At 45.7% G+C, this 15,117-nt stretch overlaps 1 protein-coding gene across 1 annotated transcript in view; it reads right to left on the bottom strand.

The window, feature by feature from the left end:
• The window catches only part of CHAT (choline O-acetyltransferase), a 248,852-nt gene that overhangs the window by 34,063 nt on the left and 199,672 nt on the right, over positions 1-15,117 (bottom strand). The window contains exons 11-13 of the mRNA XM_063958862.1: positions 14,694-14,816; positions 11,586-11,727; positions 8,943-9,005 (exon numbers count right to left, since the gene is read on the bottom strand). Of these exons, the coding sequence (XP_063814932.1) occupies positions 8,943-9,005; positions 11,586-11,727; positions 14,694-14,816 (328 nt within the window). The remainder of the gene's footprint in view (positions 1-8,942; positions 9,006-11,585; positions 11,728-14,693; positions 14,817-15,117) is intronic.

Raw genomic sequence — 15,117 nt, forward strand, 5'->3', positions numbered from 1 at the left:
GCGTGGCCCAGACGGCACTGGTTCTCAGACCTGCAAGGCCTATCGTCAGAGCATCCAATTCTACTTCCACAATGCCCAGAACTCCTCGTTCAGGGCCCCGGTGTCTACCAGGACCTAGCCCGGCTGTCTTTGACGGCGTGGCTCTTGAAGCTTCCGTCTTAAGGGCTAAAGGGTTTTCTGAGGCGGTCATTCAAACTATGTTGCGGGCCCGGAAACCGCCTTGGCTCGGATTTACTATAGGGTCTGGCATTCTTACTTTGTTTGGAGCACATCTAACGATTATGACGCTTCCAAGTTTAGTATAGCCAAGTTGTTGGCTTTTCTTCAGCAGGGCCTGGACTTAGGCCTGCGTCTGGCCTCCCTCAAGGTTCAAATATCTGCCTTGTCGGTGTGGTTTCAGAGAAAAATTGCGACCTTACCTGATGTGCATACCTTTACTCAGGGTGTGTTGCGTATCCAACCTCCCTATGTCCCGCCTGTGGCTCCTTGGGACTTGTCGGTGGTTTTGGAGGCGTTACAAGAGTCTCCGTTTGAACCTCTTGGTTCAGCTGACCTTAAGTGGCTTTCCCTTAAGGTGGTGTTTCTGCTGGCTATTGCTTCAGTTAGAAGAGTGTCGGATTTGGGTGCCTTGTCCTGTAGTTCCCCATATCTGATATTTCACCGTGACCGGGCGGTTCTTAGGACTCGTCCCGGCTATCTACCTAAGGTGGTTTCTTCGTTCCACCTTAATCAGAAGATTGTAGTTCCGGCACTTGTTTCTCCTGATCTGTCTCCCAAAGAGCGGTCTTTGGATGTGGTACGGGCTCTCCGTATCTAGGTGAAGAGAACTGCTCCTATTAGGAAATCGGATTCTCTTTTTGTTGTATTTGGATTTCACAAACGTGGCTGGCCTGCTCACAAGCGAACTCTGGCCAGATGGATTAGAATGGTGATTGCACATGCTTATGTAAAGGCTGGTCTCTCTGCTCCTGATCACATTAAGGCCCACTCTACTCGGTCTGTTGGACCTTCTTGGGCGGCCCAATGTGGTGCGACCCTTGAACAATTGTGCAAGGCGGCTACATGGTCCTCTGTGAACACGTTCATAAGGTTCTATGCCTTCGATACTGCCGCTTCCCAGGATGCTTCCTTTGGACGCCGGGTTCTTGTGCCCGCTACAGTGCATCCCCTCCCATAAGGAACTGCTTTAGGACATCCCCATTGTCCATTCCTTGTGGAGCCCAGTGTACCCCACAGCAGAAAACGAGTTTTATGGTAAGAACTTACCTTTGTTAAAACTCTTTCTGCGAGGTACACTGGGCTCCACAAGGCGCCCACCCTGACACACTTAGCTTCTTTGGGTTGGTATGGCATTAGCCGCTGACACGTCTCCTGTCGCGAGAATGCAGTGTTGTGGCTACTAACCGTTGTCGTCTCTTTTCCTGCTACTGCATTGGACTGGTTAACTAAAAACTGAGATCCTGTGCAGGGAGGCGGGGTGATATAGGATGCGGCGCTATGCATTCTGGGAACAGTCAAAGCTTTCAGCCTGTTGGTGCCTCGGATCAAGATCCTACTCTACACCCCATTGTCCATTCCTTGTGGAGCCCAGTGTACCTCGCAGAAAGAGTTTTAACAAAGGTAAGTTCTTACCATAAAACTCGTTTTTTCTGTCAGGGGCGCTGAGTTGTGAGCTGGCAAATCCATTTCTGTGTCCCTCTGACAGATTTTACTGTGGGTCTGTCCCCTATAAGTCCCGGAGTGTCTGTGGTGTGATTGTACACGTGTGTGACATGTCTGAGGCAGGGAGGTCTTCTTCTGAGGGAGCCATTTTAGGGACACAGAGTTGTAATGTGGTGGCGCTGCCGGCACACCATGAGCCTGAATGGGTGAAAGAATTATGTGATAGTGTGAATAATATCAGTAAGAGATTGGATAAGTCTGAGTCTCATGCAGAATGCTGGAGAAAATTAGTCGAAGATGTGATTTTTAATAGTTCTGCCTTTTCATCCACAGGGGGACCCCTCTGGGTCACATAAAAGGTCATTTGCATATGTAGTACAAACCGATACCGACACGGACTCTGATTCCTATGTCGACACTAGTGATTACAGGGGAATAGATCCTAAATTAGCGAAAAACATTCAGTACATGATTGTGGCTATAAAGGAAGTCTAAGAGGTAACGGAAGCCCCTCCTTTATCTCAGGAGAAGGCTTATTTTTATAAGGAAAATAAAATTAATGTAACTTTTGCCCCTTCTCATGAGCTGAACACTCTCTTTGAGGGAGTCTGGGCATACCCTGAAAAGAAATTTCAAATTCACAAAAGAATTCAGGTTGCTTATCCTTTCCCGGCAGAGGACAGGAAAAGGTGGGAGTCACCCCCCCTGTTTTAGACAGTGCCCTGTCACGGTTAATAAAAAAGGTGATTCTCCCTGCGCCTGAGACAGCTTCACTAAAAGAGCCGGCAGACCGCAAGTTAGAGACTACGTTAAAATCTATTTATGTAGCCAATGGGACACTACTCAGTCCTACCATTGCCTGTGCGTGGGTGAGTAGTGCTATTGAAAAGTGGTCAGAAAACTTGTCATCAGAAATTGACACAATAAATAGACGAGATTTTCCTAACGTTAGGTAATATCAAAGACGCTGTTGCGTACATGCTAGAAGCCATGAAAGATATTGGGCTCTTGGGATCAAAAGCTGCTACCATGGCAGTCTCAGCTTGGTGGGCGTTGTGGATTCGCCAATGGAATGCTGATGCAGATTCCAGAAGGAATATGGAGGCTCTCCCGTATAAAGGTGAGGCCATGTTTGGAGATGGGCTGGATGCTTTCGTTTCTGCGGCTACCGCAGGCAAGTCGACATTCTTGCCTTATGCTCCTGCGCCGGCGAAAAAGACACATCACTCTCAGATGCAGTCCTTTCGACCCAATGGATACAAAAATGGTAAAGGTTCCTCTTTCTTTGCAGGTAAAGGAAGGGGAAGAGGAAAAAAATCCACAGTGTCTCCAGGATCACAGGAGCAGAAATCAACCCCTGCTTCTGCCAAATCTGCAGCATGACGCTGGCGCTCCCTTGCGGAACTCCACTCAGGTGGGGGCACGTCTGAAACTTTTCAGTCAGTTCTGGGTTCAATCTGGCCTGGATCCGTGGGTCTTAAAAATAGAGTCCCATGGGTACAAGCTGGAGTTTCAAGACGTTCCCCCATGCCGATTTTTCAAATCGGCCTCCCAGACAGAGAAGTAGTAGCAGCTGCAATACAAAAATTATGTCAGGATCAAGTCATTGTCCTGGTTCCCGGGTCACAACAGGGAGAAGGGTTTTATTCAAGCCTCTTCGTAGTTCTGAAGCCGGACGGCTCGGTCAGACCGATTCTAAACCTGAAGTCTCTGAATCTCTACCTGAAAAGGTTCAAGTTCAAGATGGAATCCCTGAGGGCAGTGATTTCCAGTCTGGAGGAAGGGGATTTCATAGTGTCACTGGACATAAAGGATGCCTACTTACATGTTCCCATTTATCCTCCGCATCAAGCTTATCTGAGATTCGCGATACAGGATTGTCATTACCAATTTCAGACGTTGCCGTTTGGACTCTCCACGGCACCGAGGGTGTTCACCAAGGTGATTGCGGAGATGATGGTCCTCCTTTGACAGAAAGGAGTCAATATAATTCCTTACCTGGACGATCTCCTGATAAAAGTGAGGTCCAGGGAAAGGTTGGTGCAGAACATTGCACTCTCCCTGACAGTACTTCAACAACACGGTTGGATCATAAATTTTCCAAAGTTGCAGTTGGAACCGACGACAAGGTTGTCTTTTCTGGGAATGATACTGGACACAGAAGTACAGAGGGTATTTCTTCCAGTAGAAAAGGCTCTGGAAATCCAGAGAATGGTCAAACAAATTCTGAAACCAACAAGAGTGTCGATTCATCAATGCATTCGGTTGTTGGGAAAGATGGTAGCAGCCTATGAGGCCATACAGTTTGGCCGATTCCATGCCAGAGTACTCAGTGGGAACGGTTGGACAAGTGGTTCGGATCCCACCTACACATGCACCAGAGAATAATCCTGTCATCCAAAGCCAGAATTTTGCTTCTGTGGTGGCTACACAGTTCTCACCTACTAGAGGGACGTAGGTTCGGGATTCAGGACTGGGTCCTAGTAACCACGGATGCAAGTCTCCGAGGCTAGGGTGTAGTCACACAGGAAATAAGCTTCCAAGGAAGATGGTCAAGTCAAGAAACTTGTCTTCACATAAATGTTCTGGAGTTGAGAGCCATTTACAACGGCCTTCTACAAGTGGTGCATCTTCTACAAGATCAACCGGTACAGATCCAGTCGGACAATGTAACAGCAGTAGCGTACATAAACCGGCAGGGCGGAACGAAAAGCAGAGCGGCGATGGCAGAGGTGACAAAGATTCTCCTCTGGGCAGAAAGACATGCAAGAGCTCTGTCGGCAATTTTCATTCGGGGAGTGGACAACTGGGAAGCAGACTTCCTCAGCAGACACGATCTCCATCCAGGAGAGTGGGGCCTCCACCAAGAAGTCTTCACAGAGGTGACAAGTCTTTGGGGAGTTCCTCAAGTAGACATGATGGCATCCCGTCTCAACAAGAAGCTTCAGAGATATTGTTCCAGGTCGAGAGACCCTCAAGCAATAGCAGTGGATGCACTGGTGACCCAGTGGGTGTTTTGGTCGGTATATGTTTTCCCTCCGCTTCCACTAATACCAAAAGTTCTCAATCATAAGAAGAACAAGGGTTCGAGTGATCCTCATTGTCCCAGACTGGCCAAGGAGGGCTTGGTATCCAGATCTTCAGGAGTTGCTCATAGAAGATCCTCTGCCTCTTCCTCTTCGCGAGGACCTGCTGCTGCAGAGGCCGTGTGTGTATCAAGACTTACCACGGCTACGTTTGACGGCATGGCTGTTGAGCGCCAGATCCTAGCCCGAAAGGGAATTCCTAAAGACGTCATTCCCACTCTTATTCAGGCCAGGAAAGGAGCAACGTCTAAACATTACCACCGTATTTGGAGAAAATATGTGTCTTGGTGTGAAACCAAGAAGGCTCCAACGGAAGAGTTTCAGTAAGGACGTTTTCTCCATTTTCTTCAGGCAGGTGTGGATGCGGGCCTACAATTGGGTTCAATCAAGGTCCAGATTTCGGCCTTGTTTTTTTTTCAGAAACAATTGGCCTCCCTTCCAGAAGTTCAGACGTTCGTGAAAGGGGTTCTGCACATCCAGCCTCCATTTGTGCCTCCTGTGGCACCATGGGATCTTAACGTGGTGTTGCAGTTCCTTCAATCAGATTGGTTTGAACCTCTCCAGGAGATAGAGTTAAACTTTCTCACTTGGAAAGTGGTCATGCTGTTGGCCTTGGCATCTGCAAGGCGGGTGTCTGAGTTAGGGGCCTTATCTCACAAGAACCCTTACTTGATCTTTCACGAGGATAGGGCAGAGTTCAGAACTTGTCAGCTATTTCTTCCAAAGGTGGTTTCTTCTTTCCATATAAACCAATCGATTGTGGTGCCAGTGGCTACTGACACCTTCGCTGCGTCAAAGTCTCTGGATGTGGTCAGATCTTTGAAGATTTATGTCGCAAGAACAGCTCGGATACGGAAAACAGAGGCTCTTTTTGTCCTGTATGCTCCCAACAAGATTGGGTGTCCTGCTTCTAAGCAGACCATTGCGCGCTGGATCAGAGGTACGATTCAGCACGCTCAGTCCACGGCAGGATTGCCGTTACCTACTTCGGTGAATGCCCATTCTACTAGAAAGGCGGGCTCTTCCTGGGCGGCTGCCCGGGGTGTCTCGGCTTTACAACTGTGCCGAGCAGCTACGTGGTCAGGGGTAAACACGTTTGCTAAGTTTTACAAGTTTGACACCTTGACTGATGAGGACCTCAAGTTTGGTCAATCGGTGCTGCAGGGTCATCTGCACTCCCCCGCCTGTACTGGAGCTTTGGTATAAATGTGTCCCCATGATGAGTGTGGCAGGATGTGAAGAGAGACCAGGTATTTGCAGTGATATATGGCCAGGTCAGCAAACATACACACACACACACACACACACACACACACACACACACACACACACACACACACACACACTTGACCACACACACCTGTACTGAGCCCTGTCAGATCACCTGTAGAATTAAAGTAATCCTGAAAACGTTTCTTGTTGGAGTTGAAAACCCCTGATTTACACTAATACGAATTGAAGTGAAAAATGTATTATTTACACAAAGTGACCAAATTAATGTGGGTTGGGATCGGAAAGCTGGCGCTGGTGATGCTGGCGGTCAAAATAACGACCGCAGCATCCTAATGGTTAGAATTTCGACAGGGAAAGGTAAGTATACCCCTAACCCTGACCATCCCTTACCGCAGCCTAACCCTCCCTGGTGGTGCGTAAACCTACCTCCCCTTCCTGCAGCCTAAACCTAACCCTCCCCCCAAGAGCCTAACGGTAACCCCATCTCCTGCAGCCTAAACCTACCCATAGCCTCCTCCCCATAGCCTAAACCTACCCCCCAAATAGTATTATACAAACATGTTGTTACTTGAGACATTTTAAATAAATGCATAAAAATGTTTTGCTATATACAATATGCAAATGGTAAACAATATTCAGAGTCCTACACATCTATGCTACCACCCCCAGTCCTCCGCTTGTCAAGCAGCCATCGTCAATAGAACCAGTGCTAGTCTTGCTGTAGGATATGTTACCTTATACTGCACAGGACTATGGTGTATTTTCTACAGTCCATTGCTATTACTAATCTGATACATTACCATGATGCATATATTTATCACAAGGCTAGACCACTGCATCCCCCCCGTGGGCCCTTCATGCCCCAGTCCGACATTGATTGAATCCCAACACCAGCTGCCAAAATACTGGCATTCAGCTCCGTGCTATTGCTGCACGACTAGATACAAAGACCTCTGCTGGAGTGATGCTGGTCACAGAGGATAGCCCTGGCAAGACTGGTATTTTTGCATCAGTGACAGCTCAAAGACAGATTATCTTGCTAAAAAGATTCCTAGATTTTGCAGACAATCAGGCTGAAGCAGATGCCCATCCCAATCCCAATTTACTGAAAGAATGGCCTGTTAATTCATACTGTACTTGACAAATCCCTTCTTTGAAATTCTGACCCTAGGACAAGACCTCTCCATCAGCAAAAGTCTGCTCCTGTACAAAGCCAGACTGGGGTGGTAGCAGTATATACAAACCAACAGATCCACCTACAGGGGTGGCACTCCATATCCCAGCTGTCGGGATACTAGCACTCAGCATACCGGTGTCAGGATACCGACAACTATTTTCCCTCTTGGGGTGTCCACGAAACCCCTGGAGGGAGAATAAATAGTGTGATGCGGCTTGCGCAGTGAGCCCGCAAGGGGCTCTTTTGTGCTCGCCCCACTACCGGCATTCTGGCAGTTGGGATCCCAGCGCTGGTATGCTAGACACCGGGATCCTGACAGCCGGGCAAGGGTAGTAGACCCATCTACAGTACATGTGTGAAACAAAATCAGCCTGTATAAGGTTGATGAAACCTGAAATCAGGAAATCGGGTAAACACTGGAGCGATTGCCAGAATGTCGGCAGCAGGGTGAGCGCTGTGAGGCCCCTTGCGGGCTTTGTGGCTTGATGTGACTGCCACAGGATCTATTCCAACTCTATGGGTGTCGTGGACACCCATAAGTGGGAATAGCCCCTGTGAGCCGGTATTCCTGCTGGCGGCATTGCCGGCAGGTGGGATTCCGGCGGCAGTATCCTGACTGCTGGGATCCCGATAGCCGGAAAATTGATTGCCTCCAATTAAATCATGGATTCAGTGTACTAGCTATCAGGCTCAAGGAAAATCATCCCTTAAATCGGCCCAATTGCCGGTCGCTCCAGTGTGTACCCGTCATAAAGGATATTGCTTCACAGTGGACAATTTATACACATCCCTTCAATTGGCTGATATATTGCGGACTCGTCAGAAGGAGGTATCTTTGTTCTAAATGGTGTTAAATTGTTTAAAGTTCAAGATCATGTTTTTCAAAACCTCCCAACATGACCCTTTCCAGGAGGGACACAATGCTCTGCTTCTGGACTTTCCTCTTTCTCTATGATTGCCGGCACCTGTGTCGAACAGGTTAATGGGTAAGAAAGGTGTTTCAGCGCAGGTGATGGCAATCATAAATTAAGATGCAATTTGATTAAATACATTTTAAATATGTGTTCTTGACCTAAGTCAATCAAAAAAGCCAATTTACCAAAAAAATTAATAATCAACCAATATAAGTAAGAGGTTAAAACTTTTTTTAATGCAATTTGATTAAATACGTTTTAAATATGTGTTCTTGACCTAAGTCAATCAAAAAAGCCAATTTCCAAAAAAAATTAATAATCAGCCAATATAAGTAAGTAAAGGGGGGTACTGACGGGAGATATGTGTGCTGAGCGATTTTAACACAGACCGCTCAGCACACATCTCTCCACCTGCTCAGCACAGCGCGATGTGCTGAGCGAAGGGGGTGGGACGGACAGGGGGACGCTCACTTCACACAGCGGTGAAGTGAGCGACCCACTAGATTGAGCCTGCATGCAGGCTCAATCTAGCATCGGCGATAGCGATGCGTGGGGTCACGCATCGCTAGGGGGCATACACAATCCAGATCTGTGCTTAAAATCTAAGCAATCTAGTCAGATTGCTTAGATTTTAAACACGGATCTCTCCCCCTTAAGAGGTTAACGTCATCACTCAAGCAAAATGAAAGCCACTGGCAGTTGTAATTCAGTGGCTTTTGTTAAGGAATATCTGACAATTCTAACCCAAACATAAAATAATTTGTCTGACCAAACAGAAGTGTATCATGATGACTGCTAATAACCCTGTTCTAGGTCACCTGTCGTATTCAGAGTACATTTAGAAAGAGTTTAGTGGTTACTAGTACATACCAGAATAGTGTACTGTGTCTGTGCTGCAATCGCATCTTTCAAATATTCCATTTTCTTATGATCCTGGGAATACAAAATAAAGTATATTGGCCGTGATGATATAACCTGCTGAAAATATTGTAATAGAGGAGGACTTTGCTTTGTAAGCCAGTGTTCATATGTGGGTGTTCCTGACAGATGCTTTTGCTGAAACAAGGGCTAAGCTCTGCAGCTACAGGTGAGACCTGTTCTACTGATGACTTTTTTGAGCACAAGGCTGCCATCTGAGCTGACCTTGAGGAAGGTGTGACATTGGGCTAGGGCTCATCATTATGACTTATTGGACTTGAAAACTGTACATTCTGGTAAGGTTCTTGTTTACAACTATTACTCTGTACTTTGTTTAAATAAATGGATTGAGATTTGTTTGCAAATACATTGGTGCCCTGTGTCTCTGAAGCTGCAGATACAATGTGCTTCTTACTCTTTATCCTCCAGTTTGGTAGTGCCACTGCCCAACATTGTAATCCCAGTGTAATTTTGGCGTGGAGGGCCAGCAGACAGCAACTTCTCACAGCTGCTCTCCTTTGTGTCAGCATGGTGCTGCAGTGGCTTTAAAATGACTGGATAAGTGACATTATGTCACTCATTCAGTCTTTTAAATGACACTTACTGTATGTAAGGTCCCATAGGAAACCACATACAGAAGGTTCACCTAATAGTAAAACTGCCCCAGTTATGCCATCTTTTTGCACATTTCTCTGCATGTCGGACTGTTTCCAGTTTTGAAGACGACTGGGATAGAATCTGCACTGTAGATAATAAGATAAGAGTGATTGAAGCAGCACTAGTGTGTTTCAGAATATGAGTGTATACATACTGTATTGGGCTTTATTCAGGTTTGTTAGCAAACCAAAAAATGCACACCAATGACCAAAACCATGTGCACTGCAGGTGGGACAGATATAACATGTGCAAAGAGAGTTATAGGCCCTACACATTACGCGATGTGCCGCCGAGGTGCCCGACGGCCGATACGGCCGACGGGCGACCCGGCGGCGGGGGGGCAGTGACGGGGGGAGTGAAGTTTCTTCACTCCCCCCGTCACCCGGCGCCGTAGATGTGCAGGCAAATATGGACGATCTCGTCCATATTGGCCTGCATGCACAGCCGACATGGCACCAGCGATGAACGAGCGCGGGGCCGCGCATCGTTCATCGCTGGTGCCTCCACACTGCACGATATGAACGTTATCTCGTTCATTAATGAACGAGATCGTTCATATCGTGCAGTGATGTCGGCCAGTGTGTAGGGCCCATTAGATTTGGGTGGGATGTGTTCAAACTGAAAACTGAATTGCAGTGTAAAAATAAAGCAGCCAGTATTTACCCTGCACAGAAACAACATAACCCACCCAAATCTAACTCTCTCTGCACATGTTACATCTGCCCCACCTGCACTGCACATGGTTTTGCCCATTAATGTGGTTTGCTGACAAACCTGAATATCCCCCATTGTGAGAAGCAGTGACCAATCCTCTCCAGCAATTTTGTAAGATGCGGATATGCTGACATGTGACAGTGTTGTGATAGGAAAGGGTGAGGGCATTTTAAGAGGAGGGGACCCACGTGCAGCTTCTGTTGCCGGCCCCCTTCTCTCCGGCAGCTAGTAGACTCTGGCATAGTGCCAGAGTCTACTGCGCATGCGCAGGTCTCCGGGGCCCTGTGCCTTGTTCCTGGGCACATCTCCAGTGTGCATGCGCAAATCACTTGAAAATTGCAGCAGCAGCCATTTTCCAAGTGATTTGTGCCCACACTGCAGGGCTGTTGCCATGGGACTTCAGAGGGGAAAGGATACTCTATAGGTGCAGTGCACCCATTATAGAAACGCCTACGGGATAGGGGACAAGCAGGAAGCTACAGACTTCTTAGGCTACTGTCAAAACTCTGCATGATGATTATGAAACAAAGGGGTCTATGTTCTAAGCCAGTGTTTCCCAACCTCGGTCCTCAAGGCACACTAATAGTGCAGGTTTTAGTGATATCCAGGCTTGAACACAGTTGACTTAATTAGTACCTCAGTTATTTTGATTTAACCATCTGTGCTGAAGCCTGGATATCACTAAAACCTGCACTGTTGGTGTTCCTCGAGGACCGAGGTTGGGAATGCCTGTTCTAAGCCTTGGAGACAGATAAAGTAGATGGGTATAAAGTCCCAGCCAATCAGCTTCTAACTGCCATGTTACAGGCTGTGTTTTAAAAATGACAGTTAGGATCTGGTTAACTGGTACTTTATCTCCATCTACTTTATCTCTCTTCAAGGCTTAGTACAAAGATTCCCCCCCCCCCCCCACACACACACAAATGTTTTTCCAAGTTTCTGTTTTTTTCAGTCACATTTTATTTTGTACTTTTTTATTTTAATTTTATATTTAAACATACAGTAGGTGGCCATTACTAATGGCAGCATTTTCCGTTTTGAATTCATCCGAAAGACAACAAAACGATCAAACTATTTTTTTTTATTTTTTTTAGTACCTTTAATATGTTTTCTTTGCAATATTATAGTAGTTCATTGTACAGTATAACAAAGGAATTAATTAGGCTCAAATGTGAAAGGGCAGGATCCCATATTATATGCTCTAAATATAGAAACTACATTTACCGGTACTGTGCTTTTCCCATCCACCATAGCCTTTACAAATACTAGTGCTTCAGCAGTAGATGATCTTATGTTGTCCACTCTCCCCATTCGAAATCGTCGTATAGAAGCACTTTCGTAAGTTGGGACAAGCTTCCTGTGGCATCTACACAATAAAATAAATATTAAAAAAATAACTTCTGTTGTGACACTGAGGAAATATGTTTAGTATCAACTCTTAGTTGTGTATGCTCACTTTGGCATGATAATAACCTTCTTTCTATTAGAACAGGCATGTCCAAACTGTGGCCTCCAGCTGTTGTGAAACTACAGTACATATCCCAGCATGCCCTGACACAGTTTTGCTGTCAGAGAATGCAAAAGCTGTGTCAGGGCATGCTGGGATGTGTGGTTTCTCAACAGCTGGAGGGCCGCAGTTTGGACATGCCTGTATTCGAACAATAGTAACAACTGCATTCAGTAAACGTAGGTATAGATATCACTTCTGTACCTAAAACAACTATATTTTTTTGTGGAAGCTTATAAACATTATTTGAACTTAAAAAAGATGTTAAGGCGTTAAAATATAGTGACATATGGAAATGTGTATAGTAAAAGTAATAAATGACAATGCATATCAAATAGAAATGTTACAAAGTGCTCTGGCAGTTGTGGGCAGGCTTTCTTTTGCCCTTTCTCATATTATTTTGTTAAAGCATTCTGACCTGTATTGACCAGGCTGTGGCTGGTATCACATAATGATGGGAGAGACTGTTATTCCAGCTCAGCTTGGCGTAAAGGCCCATACACACTGGCCGATTTTGAGCTCAAAATAGCGCACTTTTGGCATTTTGAGCTACTTTGAGCTCAAACTCGTCCTTTGTGTACTGGCTAGCGGTGAGCGCTGATGCGCGCTCCTGCATCATCGCTAGCCGCCGCAGTCCGTCGGGCTGTTTGTACAGCCAAGTGAAGCACTTTCCACAGTCTCCTACTGTGGAAAGTGCTTCACCCCCATCCCCGGACATCGCTGGCACAGGGAAAATACCTCCGTGTGTATGCAGTGAGCTATTTTCCTGCCAGCGATGTCCACGATCATCGCTGTGTATTCACGCTGGGCAAAAAACCCCAGTGTGTATGCACCTTCAGTTGGTTCTGTTTGCTTTTTTTTTTTTTTTTGCATTAAGGCAGTAGTATGGATTACTTATTATAGGGCGAGGGAGTTGCATACATTTGGTGACAGGGGCAGGCAGTCAGCTGGAGAATTGATAATCTCCAAGGCTGTAATGCAGTGAGCTCAAAGACATCACAGTTGGATGTTCCCTCTTGAATGTATGACTTTGTTTTGTTTCTTGTCTGTTCTTTGCCAACATATATATTTAACTGATTATCCTTTAAATGAATTGTCATGATAAAATTTGACCAATTTCAAATGCCACCATGTCTAGTTTATTCTGTCATGAAAATGGAAGTCATCTCCATCACATCATGAATCAAGATACAATAAACGTTAGTCAGCAATTTTGTTTACATTTGCACTTTGTTTGCATTTGCAAATCTGCTTTCCACACTAAATGATGATCATAAAGGTAAAAGTGATTTATTTATTTACGTAGTGGTAGGTTCTTACTCTATTGTGAGAGAAATGAGCTGGTGTTACATAATATCCTGTAAGATATACACTGATTCGGGCATAGCGCGTATTGTAAACGCTTCACAGCTGCAATAGACATTACATGGATGATTGAGAGACCCTTGCAGTAACCTGAGAGAACTCTCAGATTATCCTGGGCATACATTATACAATTATCTGGCTGATCATCTGCCATATCTGGCTGGTTGGAATGAAAATCTGGTAATGGATGAGAGCAAATGACAATCGACCATTTGCTACAAACACTGGCAAACGGAACAAAAGTGTAATTAAACCAATTTGTCTGAATGACAGGTTTTGTCAATTTCTAGTGCTTGCAAAAAAAAAACCCATGTACTGTAACTATATGTCTAGAACACACCATGTTGCCATGCAAGGGGAGCAAATACATTTATATTGTTTCTCTGCAGGGTAAATACTGGCTGCTTTTGTATGTAGACCACAAATGTTAGGCAGCTTTATTTTTACACTGCAATTTAGATTTCAGTTTGAACACACCCCACCCAAATCTCTCTCTGCACGTTACACTGCCCCATCTGCAGTGCAACATGGTTTTGCCTAGTTGCTTGCTTTTTTGCTTTACTTACAAACCTAAATCTGGCCCCATGTATGACTGTGTGTCATACTTGCTGACTCCTGAAATTAGTTTTCCAAGATTCCATGGAGATGAGACCAGACTCTCTGTTCCTTCTCACTTCCATAGTGTAGTGGTTTGAGGACGCAATTCACGGTGAGTTGTGTCTTTAAGCCATGCCCTCCCCTGCATGATGCTGTTATTCATGGCATTGTGAAGCTTAATGAATGCCCCCCTGAAGGTCCCACCTGTACCTCCCTCCATGGATTCCACATGGGTAGGCATACAATGCATGTCTCCCAACTTTTGAAGGTATGAAACCAGGACCTTGCGTGCTGGAGGCATGCCCACACCCAAAAAAGGGTGTGTGGCATTGGATGGAGGAGGCATGGCATCAGATGGAGGGAGTGGCCTCGCCGCACAGCCCCAGTTATCATCATTTTGGGGGGTGCCCAGTGTTCCACAAGCAGCTGGGCAGCCCCATGCTCGCCTTCCTGCACCGTTACATCTATTCAGTGATCACCAGCTGCTGAGCAGAGCAGCGTTGACCACAGGCTCTCCCAACCTGCCTCCCCCGGCCGCAGGACACTGGGGCCCATGAGCGGGACAGTGTCCAATGAGCAGGACTGTCCGACTGGAATCGGGACAGTTGGGAGGTATGCAATGTAATCAGTGAATTTTAATGTGCTTATAATTTACAGTAGGATGAACAAAAACCAATAAACAATGGAGGTAGTTTATGCTTTTCCCCAATGACTTTTCCTCCTTTAACATTTTCTGTTCATAAGAATTTGTCAGAGTATGGTGTCACGCCCCCAGCCTAGAACAAACATTGAAGAGCAGATTTACTTTGAAAATAAAAATTTCACTTCCAAATATAATTTATATATATACGTGTTCTCTTTACCTGTAAAATGCAAGCTGAAGGGACACCTGAATGAAGGCATCTGGGCTCATTCTCTGTTTTTTTATGAACTCTTTTCCATAGTTCTTAAACCTATACACTGTGAAATCAAGATTATTCACTATCCTGTAAAAAAGAAAAAAAAAAGTAATTACATAATAAACTGACAAATTCTTAGCCTATAGAGCTTTCACTTGCTAACTAAATGTAGTGCTTTCGCTATCACTTTACTCCTGGGTTTTGACCCAGCTTGTCTATTTGCGCATGTGTAGCCATTAGTGCATGAAATAAACCAAGCACACTCCGTGCCGTAACAAGGGCACTGAGCACCCTGTGCTGGCACCGCCACCCTAAGTGCTCCGAGTGGTGTTACAGACAGCAGGGTGCATGCCCAAAGCTTCCAAAGTGCCACATCAATACTGGCTGC

The sequence above is a fragment of the Pseudophryne corroboree genome, chromosome 3 (genome assembly GCF_028390025.1).
Source record: "Pseudophryne corroboree isolate aPseCor3 chromosome 3, aPseCor3.hap2, whole genome shotgun sequence".
In the NCBI taxonomy this organism is placed as follows: Eukaryota; Metazoa; Chordata; class Amphibia; order Anura; family Myobatrachidae; genus Pseudophryne; species Pseudophryne corroboree.